Below are 15,007 nucleotides of genomic sequence, written 5' to 3'. Positions count from 1 at the left end.
TATTGTATCATTATTTTTAAACTGTCAAGTTCCCTATTTATCTGTTATATTTAATCAAATTTCTATTTAACTGCATCATATTTAACTGTCAAATATTTCTGTTGACAACTCCAGATTCTCTAGACTTTCCAGAGAATTGCCAACCTTGGTCATTCAATTTAGAAATTATTCTAGTACATTCCCCTGTGCTCTAAAGAATGTGATATCCTTTCAGAATTGACCACAATTTGGTGGTACAATAACCAAATATTCTAAAAGCCTTCCTTGCTCTGTTATAATGCAAGTATAGTGTTGAGATTGTTGTTACTTTTTTTTAATACAAAAGACTGAAGTTTGTTATGACCTTCTTTGCGATGTATGGTCACAGAGCAATGTGAAGAGGGAGTGAAGAACCAGAAGCTGTGATTCACATTGGAATAAATGACATTATGTGGATGGATGATGTCCTGTAAGTGATTTTTTTCAGTTAGCAAACAGGTTAAAATGCATGACCTCAGTATTTTGCAATGTTTTGATTATAAAAACAGTCGTTGACAAGTGTGTCGCCACAAAATCATTCTGAGTTTTCCCCTAACCAGAAGCTCTGGATGAACTGTAAGATCTGCAATCTGCTGAGGGCCAGATCAAAGGCATTCATGTCTGGCAACACACCAACTCCTGCCTGAGAAGCGACTTGGATCCACTCGTTTTGCCTACTGGGACAAAAGGTCTGCAACAGATGTGATTTCATTGACTCTCCATTCAACCAGGGAATTTATGGACAGCAAAGGTGCATACCTCAGGATGCCCTTTATTGACTACAGCTCAGCATTCAATACTAATATCCCGTCATTAGTAATCAATAAGCATCAAGAACTTGGCTTCAACACCCCTTGTGCAACTGGATTCTCGATTTCCTCACTTACATTCAGAGTTCGGACTGGCATCTCCTCCACAATCAGCATCAACGCTGGCGCACCACAAGGCTGTGTGCTAAGCCCCCCGCTCTACTCATTTTACAGTTACAACTGTGTCACTAAGCACAGCTCCAATGTCATATTTACTGATGACACCATGTTGTTGGCCAAATCAAAGGTGGTGACAAATCAGCAAATAGCAGGGAGATAGAAACTCTGGCTGAGTGGTGCCACAATAACAACCTCTCATTCAATGTCAGCAAGACCAAGGAGCTGAATATTGACTTCGGAAACTGGAGGTCCATGAGCCAGTCCTCATCGGGGGAATCAGAGGTGGAGAGGGTCAGTCAGCAACTTTAAATTCCTCAGTGTTATTATCATTTCAGAGAACGAGTCCTGGGTCCAGCATGCAAGTGAAATTACAAAGAAAGTATGTCAACAGCTCTACTTCCTTAGATGTTTGCCAAGATTCGACACAAGATCTAAAGCTTTTACAAACTTCTATAGGTCTGCTCTTAATCAAATTACGGTATTGCTTTGCACTGTTGTAACTATATGTTGTAATTACGTGGTTTTGTCAGTTTTAGTCTTGGTTTGTCCTGTGTTTCTGTGATACCTCTCTGGAGGAACTTTGTATCATTTTTTTAATGCATGCATTTCTAAATGACAACAGTCATAGTCATACTTTATTGACCCCAGGGGAAATTGGTTTTCGTTACAGTTGCACCATAAATACTAAATAGTAATAGAACCATAAATAGTTAAATAGTAATATGTAAATTATGCCAGTAAATTATGAAAATAAGTCCAGGACCAGCCTATTGGCTCAGGGTGTCTGACCCTCCAAGGGAGGAGTTGTATAGTTTGATGGCCACAGGTAGGAATGACTTCCTATGACGCTCTGTGCTGCATCTTGGTGGAATGAGTCTCTGGCTGAATGTACTCCTGTGCCCACCCAGTACATTATGTAGTGGATGGGAGGCATTGACCAAGATGGCATGCAACTTAGACAGCATCCTCTTTTCAGACACCACCGTCAGAGAGTCCAATTCCATCCCCACAACATCACTGGCCTTACAAATGAGTTTGTTGATTCTGTTGGTGTCTGCTACCCTCAGCCTGCTGCCCTAGCACACAACAGCAAACATGATAGCACTGGCCACCACAGACTCGTAGAACATCCTCAGCATCGTCCAGCAGATGTTAAAGGACCTCAGTCTCCTCAGGAAATAGAGACGGCTCTGACCCTTCTTGTAGACAGCCTCAGTGTTCTTTGACCAGTCCAGTTTATTGTCAATTCATATCCCCAGGTATCTGTAATCCTCCACCATGTCCACACTGAACCCCTGGATGGAAACAGGGGTCACTGATACTTTAGCTCTCCTCAGGTCTACCACCAGCTCCTTAGTCTTTTTTCACATTAAGCTGCAGATAATTCTGTTCACACCATGTGACAAAGTTTCCTACCATAGCCCTGTACTCAGCCTCACCTACCTTGCTGATGCATCCAACTATGGCAGAGTCATCCGAAAACTTCTGAAGATGACAAGACTCTGTGCAGTAGCTGAAGTCCGAGGTGTAAATGGTGAAGAGAAAGGGAGACAAGACAGTCCCCTGTGGAGCCCCAGTGCTGCTGACCATTCTGTCGGACACACAGTGTTGCAAGCACACGTACTGTGGTCTGCCAATCAGGTAATCAAGAATCCATGACACCAGGGAAGCATCCACCTGCATCGCGGTAAACATCGCAATAAACGAGGACTGAGTGTCCTCATAATCTAATATGATGGAGAGTATATTGACTGGTTGCATCACAGCCTGGTATAGAAATAAATGCCCTTGAATAGAAGGCATTTACCATCACAGGTAAAGTCCTCACCACCATTGAGCACATCCACACGAAACACTGTCTCAGGAAAGCAGCTTTCATCATCAGGGATTCCCACCACCAATGACATGCTTTCTTCTCACTGCTGCCATGAGGAAGAGGTACTTACATGACCAGGTTCAGGAACGGTTATTACTCCTGAACCATCAAACTCATGAACCGAAACGAATAATTTCACTCAACTTCACCTATCCCATTACTGAACTTCCCACACCCTATAGACTCACTTTCAAGGACTCTTCATCCAATGTTATTTATTGTTTATTTATTTGTTATTATTATCACTTCTTACTTTCTTTTGCACATTAGTTGTTTGTCTGCGGTCTTCCGCTTGTTTTCTGTGTCCTGCGCATGCCCAGTAGAGGAGATCCACCCAAATATCCATATTAGTGTGGACAGAGATATTTTGAAAAACACTTAGTGTTATGCCTGTCGTTTTTACTCAAAACCGGCGTTTTCAATATTATACAGCGTAGTGTGGACGTAGCCTGAGCGACAACATGACAGTTGGAATACAATGTGGAAAAAAGTGAGGTTCTTCATTTCAGTGGAGAAGAAAATTGTTAAAAACGATTTGTAAATGATGTCCTAGGTCACTGAAAGTCAACATGCAGGTACAGCTGGCAAGGGAACTAATACAGGAGGATTTGAGGACAAGAGTAAAGATGCCTTACTACAATTACGTAGGGTTTCCTGAGATCATATCTGGAGTATTTAGATGATTTTGATCTCCTTAAATAAAACATGGGAGACTTGCAATAGAGGGTGTGCATTGAAAATTCACCAGACTGGTTCCTGGGATGGTATAGGTCTGTCATACGAGGAGAAATCGAATAGGTTAGGCCTCTGAATTTCAGAAGAATGAGAGGTTACGTCAATGAAAGAAAACAATTGAGCTCAACAGGGTAAATATGAGTAGGACATTTCCCCTGCTAATCAGTCGAAATTTGGGGCCATTGTTTCACCTCCACACCTAACAAAAACAATGAGGGATTCTTTGGGATTCTTACTCTAGAGGGCTGTGAAGGTCCTGTTAGTGATTACATTCAAAAGAGAAAGAATAAAGAGATATGAAAATGAGGAACGGAGCAGTCAGAAAGTTAACCACAACCACAAATGACCAGAAATGGATAATGTTTTCAATATGAATCAACATTTGGAAGTTGCAACAAGGAGAGGTGGTAAATGGTTTCTGGAGTTCAAGAATATTAAGAGTACAAGTAAAGAGTCAACCAAAAGAGGAACAAATCTCAAGGATTGACTGATCATGGGATTCTGAAACAGCCATGGTGACAATAAAGATCATGTTAACATGACTATTTGCTGGACTCAGACCAGCATAAATTAAGGGATAATAATGCAATGTACCATTCTCTCAGCTTCACTATAAGCAGTAATGAATTGGAAAGTTAGCTCAACTTACCAGCCCCAGGGTCTCAAAAGCCTAACAAATTGGAAGAAAGTAGCAACCAGTTATAGTGAAATAAGAGACAATGCATCTACTTTAAAGTGCCTCCAGTGGCATTTAGATACTCAACATGCAGACTGTTACTGTGGTAATGTGAGATAACTCAAAGCCCAAGTTAAGATAAGAAAATATCTTTATAATAGAGTTTGGTTATCAAATCCACATGTAGAGTGAGAGCCTTGTGTTAATTCTCAGAAACAATCAATTCCATATTCCTCGATACCTGATTGACTTGGTACCAATATGTGGAATGTTATTACTGAAGTGGGAAATGTAGGTCATAGTGTGATAATCAATTGTCCAGCTGTTCTAGAACAATGGATAGAATGAGTCAAATCTAGATTGCATTATTAATGAGGTAGCAACTCATTGGAAAATAGAAGGAACTGGAGGGAGATTTGGTCTTGGATACATAATTTAACCCTTTAGCATTAGCACATCCTGGAACACACCGAGACGAGGGATTACAGAGACACTTTAGGACCTATGCCCACAATGAGGGACCCCAAGTCTGGGACTGAGAGGAAAAAAAAAGGAAAGATGCAAGTCCAACCAAAGGTGATAGGTTTGTGTCTTGACAGGTAGTAAGCTACACAAGATGTGAATGTTTGTAGAGTGCCTTTGAATTTAGGGAAGTAAATCTGGATACACCTTGTACTAATTATGAATACTGTGCCTCTACTACCATATTCTGCTTTCTGCTTTGTCCTTCATCCAGTCTGGCATTCACTCTGCTCCTTATCAAAACTCTTAAACTCCATATGTATGTCAAACATACACAGTACTTCGTAGAACTTAGAAAGAGGCAACATGATAGAATTTCTTTAGGAAAATAAAAAAAATTCTGATTTGCATTTTTAAACAATTTGTCTAAATCATAATTTAATCACATTTATCTCTCAAAAAAAATTTCCCATCATAAGCATTCTGTCTAATCTCCAGTGGTTCCTGCATTTAATTACTTTCCTGTGCTGGAATGCTGAATATCTACCAGCATAGTACACGATGTTTATTCAACTGCGTGGTATTTGAAAATTTTAAGTAACCCTTTCAAGGCAAGATGTTGTAGGCTTCGATGCTTCAAGTTTTATATTTACTCAAGTACTAAATTATTTTGGAAACCGTCCAAAAAAAATAGTGAAATCATAAGTGACGACCGTAGATTTGAAGAGCAATGATTTCCAAGGATTTGTGTTTTGTGATGATTGACAGGGTTCCAATCTTAACTCACTTATTCCTAGAGAATATTTTTTAAAAAGTAAGTTCAGCATTTTGATAACGTCTCACCTGTGGAATCTGTAACCTTACTGAAAATCATCAATGCCAGTACAGTCAATAGACCATGGCTATTTGAAAGATAAAATTCCTAATTTGCATATTAAAGGATAAAGCCAGTTTTCGCAAGTCACTTAAGTATAAGCAACACACATCAAAGTTGCTGGCAAACGCAGCAGGCCAGGCAGCATCTCTAGGAAGAGGTGCAGTCGACGTTTCAGGCCGAGACCCTTCGTCAGGACTAACTGAAGGAAGAGTGAGTAAGGGATTTGAAAGTTGGAGGGGGAGGGGGAGATCCAAAATGATAGGAGAAGACAGGAGGGGGAGGGATGGAGCCAAGAGCTGGACAGGTGATAGGCAAAAGGGGATACGAGAGGATCATGGGACAGGAGGTCCGGGAAGAAAGACAAGGGGGGGAACCCAGAGGATGGGCAAGAGGTATATTCAGAGGGACAGAGGGAGAAAAAGGAGAGTGAGAGAAAGAATGTGTGCATAAAAATGAGTAACAGATAGGGTACGAGGGGGAGGTGGGGCCTTAGCGGAAGTTAGAGAAGTCGATGTTCATGCCATCAGGTTGGAGGCTACCCAGACAGAATATAAGGTGTTGTTCCTCCAACTTGAGTGTGGCTTCATCTTTACAGTAGAGGAGGCCGTGGATGGACATGTCAGAATGGGAATGGGATGTGGAATTAAGATGTGTGGCCACTGGGAGATCCAGCTTTCTCTGGCGGACAGAGCGTAGATGTTCAGCAAAGCGGTCTCCCAGTCTGCGTCGGGTCTCGCCAATATATAAAAGGCCACATCGGGAGCACCGGACGCAGTATATCACCCCAGTCGACTCATAGGTGAAGTGTTGCCTCACCTGGAAGGGCTGTTTGGGGCCCTGAATGGTGGTAAGGGAGGAAGTGTAAGGGCATGTGTAGCACTTGTTCCGCTTACACGGATAAGTGCCAGGAGGGAGATCAGTGGGGAGGGATGGGGGGGACGAATGGACAAGGGAGTTGTCTAGGGAGCGATCCCTGCGGAATGCAGAGGGGGGGGGGGAGGGAAAGATGTGCTTAGTGGTGGGATCCCGTTGGAGGTGGCGGAAGTTACGGAGAATAATATGTTGGACCCGGAGGCTGGTGGGGTGGTAGGTGAGGACCAGGGGAACCCTATTCCTAGTGGGGTGGCGAGAGGATGGAGTGAGAGCAGATGTACGTGAGATGGGGGAGATGCGTTTAAGAGCAGAGTTGATAGTGGAGGAAGGGAAGCCCCTTTCTTTAAAAAAGGAAGACATCTCCCTCGTCCTAGAATGAAAAGCCTCATCCTGAGAGCAGATGCGGCGGAGACGGAGGAATTGCGAGAAGGGGATGGCGTTTTTGCAAGAGACAGGGTCAGAAGAGGAATAGTCCAGATAGCTGTGAGTGCAAGAGACAGGGTGAGAAGAGGAATAGTCCAGATAGCTGTGAGTGCAAGAGACAGGGTGAGAAGAAAGGGGCTTCCCTTCCTCCACTATCAACTCTGCTCTTAAGCGCATCTCCCCCATTTCACGTACATCTGCTCTCACTCCATCCTCTCGCCACCCCACTAGGAATAGGGTTCCCCTGGTCCTCACCTACCACCCCACCAGCCTCTGGGTCCAACATATTATTCTCTGTAACTTCTGCCACCTCCAACGGGATCCCACCACTAAGCACATCTTTCCCTCCCCCCCCCTCTGCATTCCACAGGGATCGCTCCCTACACAACTCCCTTGTCCATTCGTCCCCCCCATCCCTCCCCACTGATCTCCCTCCTGGCACTTATCCGTGTAAGCGGAACAAGTGCTACACATGCCCTTACACTTCCTCCCTTACCACCATTCAGGGCCCCAAACAGTCCTTCCAGGTGAGGCAATACTTCACTTGTGAGTCGACTGGGGTGATATACTGCGTCCGGTGCTCCCGATGTGGCCTTTTATATATTGGCGAGACCCGACGCAGAGTGGGAGACCGCTTTGCTGAACATCTACGCTCTGTCCGCCAGAGAAGGCAGGATCTCCCAGTGGCCACACATTTTAATTCCACATCCCATTCCCATTCTGACATGTCCATCCACGGCCTCCTCTACTGTAAAGATGAAGCCACACTCAGGTTGGAGGAACAACACCTTATATTCCGTCTGGGTAGCCTCCAACCTGATGGCATGAACATCGACTTCTCTAACTTCCGCTAAGGCCCCACCTCCCCCTCGTACCCCATCTGTTACTTATTTTTATGCACACATTCTTTCTCTCACTCTCCTTTTTCTCCCTCTGTCCCTCTGAATATACCTCTTGCCCATCCTCTGGGTCCCCCCCGCTTGTCTTTCTTCCCGGACCTCCTGTCCCATGATCCTCTCGTATCCCCTTTTGCCTATCACCTGTCCAGCTCTTGGCTCTATCCCTCCCCCTCCCCCTTCAACTTTCAAATCCCTTACTCACTCTTCTTTCAGTTAGTCCTGACGAAGGGTCTCGGCCTGAAACGTTGACTGCACCTCTTCCTACAGATGCTGCCTGGCCTGCTGCGTTCACCAGCAACTTTGATGTGTGTTGCTTGAATTTCCAGCATCTGCAGAATTCCTGTTGTTTAAGTATAAGCACACTGTGCAGCTTTAGCAAAAGCCAACAAATTCTTATCTCTGAAAAAGGTTATCACAAAATAAACATCTTACAGCATATTTTTGGCATATCTGATAAACAAAGTCAATGCATATCAAAAGGAACTGTGGCATAAACTAAGTAAAATTTGTCAAACATATTTGATTCATCTCATTTGCCTAAAATGCCAACAGAGAAAAGTAGAGAGGTCTATTGTTAAAATCTATCTATTCCTAACACATGGAATCACAGAATTAAGTCAATAAATCCATGAACAGCTACTAGTACATTTCCATTTGGTGTTTTAATAACCAGTGTCAACATAACCTTGTAAGGGTTATCAGAAGTTAAACATCACAGATAAAATTGTTCCCCAAAAGCATTTTTATACATTGGAGTATATTTCACAATACCAATTCCCATTAATGAAAAGGAAGTTGAATTTTGATCTGAAGCAACTCAGCACAAGTTCATGAGCACGTGTGGCATTATTTACTTACTGCAATGCAATCGGTCAAATTAATTTAAACAGATGAACAAATGTTCATACTTAAAGGTAAAGCATTAACTGCAGTTTCACAAACACAGTGCAGAAAAATCCCTTGTGAAATCAGTATGCCACACAAGGTAGCAAAGCTGCTCTATATTGTGCAGGGGGCAGAGGGTGATGGAGGGAGAGAAAAGACACTGCAACTGTTTTCTACAAGGCTCCCAGACTAAAAAGCTTAATATTTTAACATATGTGGGCAGCAGAATACATCTTGCATGACAATATTTGTACGTAATGCCCTAGTTAAGATTTTACTGCTAATGTCATAGGGTATTTCTGTTAATAGTTTTCTGTAGAAGCAATGTGTTCTGCTGGTAGTGTTTGGGTCACCGATAAAGACACGGGGTTGTGATATTCATGCTTAGGAATGCCATGTCATCCAATCAGGATGGTGGAACTGGGAGAAGGTTCTTGAGGATGCTGGGCGTACAGCTTTTTGTGATCGACACTGGGGTGGGCCGAGGTCTTTTCAATGGAACAGAAAGAGAAACAGTTTGAGTCGAACCGATGGGAATACGCGATTTGATGGAGTCCAATAGGGGAAACCCTGCTGGTGACTGGTAAATAGGAGTTGGTGCCCTTAAGTACACCAGACACATCAGCTTTTGGAAGATCTAAACTCCAATCATGTGTACATTTGGCTGTTTTAATTATGATAGACCCTTTTGTTCTTTTGTTTCCCCCTTTATTCTTTGGTAACAGTTTGGTCAAGTTAACATTCATTAATATACTTTCTGTATAATTGTATGCAATGTACGGTCTGTTATTTCTTGCCGATGGGCAATAGTTACACAGTATTCACACAGACCGGGGTTCAGGTGGGCGAGACATCCTAACTTCCTGGTTTTGGTGGGACTCATGTCATATTGACCCCAGACATACGGAGTCTGAGTAAGGGGGTTTTCTCACCACCGAGTCTGGTGGCTGTTAGCGAGGGGCTAATGAGCCAAATCTCCAGAGATGCCTGGTAAAAAGGGGTTATCAGGTACAAAACTTTTTGTATGCTGTCTCCTGTCATTGCAGATCTTGGAACTTGATGCACATGGGGAATTATCTGTAGAATAAGAACTTAAGAAACCTATATGCAGTAAGAAAGAATCAGACCCATGCTTATAATCCAAGCAACACTGAGCCCAAACTAACCCTGGCATATACTTCAATTGTACCAGAACTTTGGTATTCAAGGCCTGTACATGTATTATAATTTTTGCACAATTTGAGGCAAAACAAAGCATTACGCACTGTTTGATCCAAGGCATTTGTGGCCAATTTTGATTAAACATATGGAGGCGTACAAACACATGTATTGACTGATTATAAAGAGACATGGTGGTGTACACAAAAACATCAGATTATTCACAATCTCCAGCAAATTTTGCCAAATTTTACCACAGCAGATTTATCACTGAAGAAATGACAATTATAAAACATTGCAATTATGCCACTTCTTTTGCAGGCACAGCTGCTTTTAGAGGCAACTGTGTTTTATGAATAATTAAAGCAGCTAAACATTTTCATGCAGGTAAGCAAGATGACTTTGCATTTGATAGATTTGCACACCTTATCCTTGTTTCTCTATTAAATCATATTTCACTCATTTAACAAAAAGCTACATATCAACTTTTCTAACTTTATGTTTACAAATGGGAGCAGAACATTGTAAAGGGACATTGAAGGACCGTGTGAGTGGTCAAAAAGCTGTCAGATTAAATTTATCAAACCTAATTGCAAGATTCATTAATTTGAATCCATAAAAAAATAATCTGAGCGTATTATACAACTTGTAGAAGAAACTGTGGGGCCCATGTACAGAAATTATCAAAAACATGTGGACAGGGTAGTCTTTAAAACGGCTCATTTCAAAGAAGTTGGGTAAAAATCATATAAAGGCATAAATGTTTTTGTTAAACACATCTGGACCACACTGCACCTGAAGGACACAATGACCTTTCAGTGGGTGTAGTACAGTTAAACAAAATGACATGAATTGTACTGAGGCAGCATTGATTCAGCCTGAATTTCTATATTTAATTGAGTTGCAAACGTCAATTCACAACCATACTGAATAGATAAACTCTTCCCTCAAGTGTATGAGGACGTGATTTAAAAAAAAACAGCCAAGTCATCCTTGAGCGACATCAGGAAATGCTTTTGTTTGAGCAATCTGTAGGGAAAATCTGGAATGTTCATGTTAAGAAAGCAAATATGTCTAGATTGGTTCCTTATGGTTGTCATAGCTGGGAGTGGGGGGGATTGTAGTGGAGATAAGCTTCCAATACCTATTAGATGCTCCCAATGGCATGTGTCTCAAATAACCTCTGACAAACGAGTCCAGCTCCAGGCGTTAATGTGTGGTTTATCTACTAAGAGTGGATGAACTGACAGGAGCAGGAGCAAAGACGGGTGACTCGTGCCTTAAAACCAGCTGCTTTGCAAGGACAAGGCTCATCATGTGTGGTTGGCAGCTCATCGAGAAGGAAAAAGCTGATCTCATATCTCCACTGCCTAATGATTATACCCATTCATGGGGAAAGGCTTCAGAAATAAACCCCAAGGAAAAATCTGGAGCTGGAGTCCCTAAAACAATCCTAGGTTGAGTTCAACATTGATTGGCAACTCCTGCAAACACCACCGTTGCCAAAATGTATCTGTCTTTGTTGTTGCTTTGGATTCATCAGCTACATCGAGAGGGTGAGCCTGCTGCACGTGCACCAGCTTGCTCCTCATACCTTATTGCCCTGGCTTACGTATGACAGCCAATATGCAACATCCATGGTCAGCCTCAACCAGAGGAGGGCTTCACAAAACTAGCTTGTTGATAAGTTCAAATCTGAGCCTGATAAACCTTTGTTTAAGGTGGGTGTTAAATAATATGGAACTAAAGATGAATACATTAGTTTAAGAAACAGAAAGGCAATCAGTTAGGTGAATAATGGAAAAGACAAACTATTCTAATATTATACGAGGAAAGTTATTTTTCAGGAAACTGTGGAATTTCAATTTGACCACTGTTGAAATTTATACATGTAACCTTTCCATTCCAGCTGTTTTTCCAACAGTAGTGAAATGGAAAACTAATTTTGCAACTTTAAAATTTCTACTATCATTTAAAAACTGTCATAAGATATTTATAATGTGTTCGATTTTGGACAACCATACAAAAATCTTTAACAGCCTTGCCAGTAGACCCTAAAAACATTGCACATGACAAGCTATAAAATGGACAAACTGGCACAAGATCAAGATTGAGGCAATGTGTGAAACACAATCAAAACTAAAACACAACGATGTTAGGCTACTATATGGTTTAATTTGTCTGCATTATTTTAAAACTCAGTGACAAATTACAATCTTACCAGGTTTGAAGGTGATCAGACATGATCTGTTGGTACATGTACCCTCTGGGAATATCATTACCTAGAATTAGGATCATGAAACAGTCAACAAAATCGGAATGCTTATTACAAACATTTTAAATGAATTCACAAGTTTGCAAAATGGTGAATGTTAAACATCTGTGCAAATTACAAATGTATTCAAGGAGCAACAAAAAGACTGCTGGAGGAACTCAGCAGGTTGAGCAGCATCTGTGGAGGGAAAGGAACCATCAATATTCTGGGCCAAATCCCGACTATCAGGATGAATTTACAGCACCTTGCCTTGTAAGACTATTCAGCCCCAACTCTTTGTTCACATAGGTAAGTATTACAACCAAGGACTTTCAATCAACTTAACTGAAAATTTTTATTTGTGAATCACATGCTCCTTTTTTCACTGTGGATCCCCCAAAAAAACAGGGAAAATTGTACAGCATGAAGAACTAAAAATGTCAGCAATAAAGAGTATTCATCTCCCTTTGCTCAGTACTTAGTTGAACCACTTCTTTCAGCTATTACAGCCAGCAATCTTTTTGGATAAGTCTCTACTAGCTTTGAACAAAGTGGTGGAGCAAGATTTGCCCATTCATCCTTGCAAAAGTGCTCAAGCTCTGCCAGGTTAGTAGGAGAGTGGTGGTGGACAACAATCTTGAGGTCTTGCCAGACATGTTCGATTGGGTTAAGGTCAGGACTCTAGGCCACTCAAGGACATCAATTTTTTTTTTCATTTGAAGCCACACCACAGTGGCTCTGTTGAAAGGAACTTCCTCCCCAGTTTAAGCTTTCTGGCAGAAGATAGCAGGTTTTTATCCAGGATCACTCTGTATTTAGTAGCATTTATCTTCCAAGCAACCCTGGTCAGATTTCCAGTCCCTGCTGCTGAAAATCATCCCCACAGCACGATACTATTTCCAGCATACTTTACAGTAGGGATGGTGATACCTGGCTGATGTGCAGTCTTAGCTTTAAGCTACATATACCACTTAGTCATGAGGCCACAGAGTTTCACTTTAGTCTCATCTGAGCACAAGATCTTCTTCCACATCTTTACAACGATGATTTGCAAAGTCTTTACATGCAAGGATATATGCCCCGCCCCCCAGTTTCTTTCTTGCCAATCTTCCAAAAACACCTTTTTTTTTGCAAGGCCTTAGAGATTGTGGTGCCATGAACTTCATCTCCAGTTGTAGCCATTGACTTCTTCAGCTCACTCAGAGTGACTGCTGGCATCACAGTGGCCATTCTCACTACAGCCAAACTTCACCGGCGACTAAGTTTAGAGGAGTGGGCTGACCTAGGCAGTATGGCTGTGGTTTCTTGTTCGTTTTTTTTTAAAAATCGACTTTTTCACAATGGATTGCATCGAGCTCTGAGATATGTTCAGTGCCTTTGATATGGTCTTGTACCCTTCCCCAAATTTGTACATCTCTATTATCATTACCCAGACTTGTTTTAAATGCTCTTTTGTCTTCATTTCGGTTTGGCCTATTGAAAATCTACCATACTGTTGGACTTCAGAGATGGTGGGGGGGGGGGGGGGTTTATTCTAATGAAATCATTGAAAACGGGTGATACTCCAATTTTCTACATCAACAAATTGGGTGAGTTGGCATGGTCATATATAGTATTGCACCCGAGGAAAATTAGAGCTGTGATACAAAGGGGATGAATACTTTTCAGCCACTCAATTTTGGTTTTTAATTTTTAGTACATTACTGACAGGTTTTAAAACATTTCTTTTGATTTAAAATGATGCACAATGTTTTGTAGATTAGCTCAAAAAATTCTACTTCAATATAATTTATATTTTAAAAATGAGACAGTAAAATATGGAAGTATTTCTGGGGTCTGAATACTTTTTCAAGGCACTGTATAGGTAATGCCTTAAATGATCAAAAATCTGATAACATCACTTGTGTTTGCAAATATTTCCCAATGAAGCCTTCAACAAAAGAAGTTCCAAGTACAGTGTTGGAAGATTTCGTGTTTTATTGTTTTGCAACATTGAATCACAATGGATTTAATTTGGCTTTTATTGACACTGATCAACAGAAAAAAACTCTTTAGTCTCGAAGTGAAAACAGACTAAAGTGACCTAAATTAATTACAAATATAAAACACAAAATAATTGATTGCATAAGTATTCACCCACTTTAATATGAAACACCAAGTCATCACTAGTGCAGCCAATTGGTTTTAGAAGTCACATTAGTCCAGACCTCAATCCAATTGAGAATTTGTGGCTGGACTTGAAATGGCTGTTCACTCATGATCCCCATGCAATCTGACAGAGCTTCAGCGGTTTTCTAATGAAGAATGGAGAAAAATTGCAGTGCCCAGATGTGCAAAGCTGATAGACACCTATTCACACAGACTCACATACACACATATTATTTCTTATTGCAATTTTAAGATTTTTATTACTATGTATTGCAAAGTACTGCTGCTGCAAACCAACAAATTTCGCAACATATGTTAGTAATACTAAAAACGCAGACACGAGGAAATCTGCAGATGCTGGAAATTCAAGCAACACACACACAAAAAGCTAGTGAACGCAGCAGACCAGGCAGCATCTATAGGAAGAGGTACAGTCGACGTTTCGGGCCAGGACCCTTCGTCAGGACTAACTGAAAGAAGAGATAGTAAGAGATTTAAATGTGGGAGGGGGAGGGGGAGATCCGAAATGATAGGAGAAGACAGGAGGGAAGGGGTGGATCTAAGAGCTGGAAAAGGGAGAGGATCATGGGACGGGAAGCCTGGGGAGAAAGAGAAGTGGGGAGGGGAGCCCGGAGGGTGGAGAGCAGGCAAGGAGTTATAGTGAGAGGGAAAGAGGGAGAAAAAAGAGAGAGAGAAAAAAAGGGGGAAAAATAATTTTAAAAAATTAAATAAGGGATGGGGTGTGAAGGGGAGGAGGGGCATTAACGGAAGTTAGAGAAGTCAATATTCATGCC

General features: G+C 41.6%; 1 protein-coding gene across 2 annotated transcripts in view; it reads right to left on the bottom strand.

Moving 5' to 3' along the window:
• The window catches only part of LOC140212457 (lysophosphatidylcholine acyltransferase 1-like), a 122,400-nt gene that overhangs the window by 39,719 nt on the left and 67,674 nt on the right, over positions 1-15,007 (bottom strand). For both annotated transcript variants that reach the window (XM_072283273.1, XM_072283274.1), the window contains exon 5: positions 12,033-12,093. In XM_072283273.1, coding sequence (XP_072139374.1) covers positions 12,033-12,093 — 61 coding nt within the window. The remainder of the gene's footprint in view (positions 1-12,032; positions 12,094-15,007) is intronic.

The sequence above is a fragment of the Mobula birostris genome, chromosome 19 (genome assembly GCF_030028105.1).
Source record: "Mobula birostris isolate sMobBir1 chromosome 19, sMobBir1.hap1, whole genome shotgun sequence".
Classification (NCBI taxonomy): Eukaryota; Metazoa; Chordata; class Chondrichthyes; order Myliobatiformes; family Myliobatidae; genus Mobula; species Mobula birostris.
This window is presented reverse-complemented; position numbering and strand designations above follow the sequence as displayed.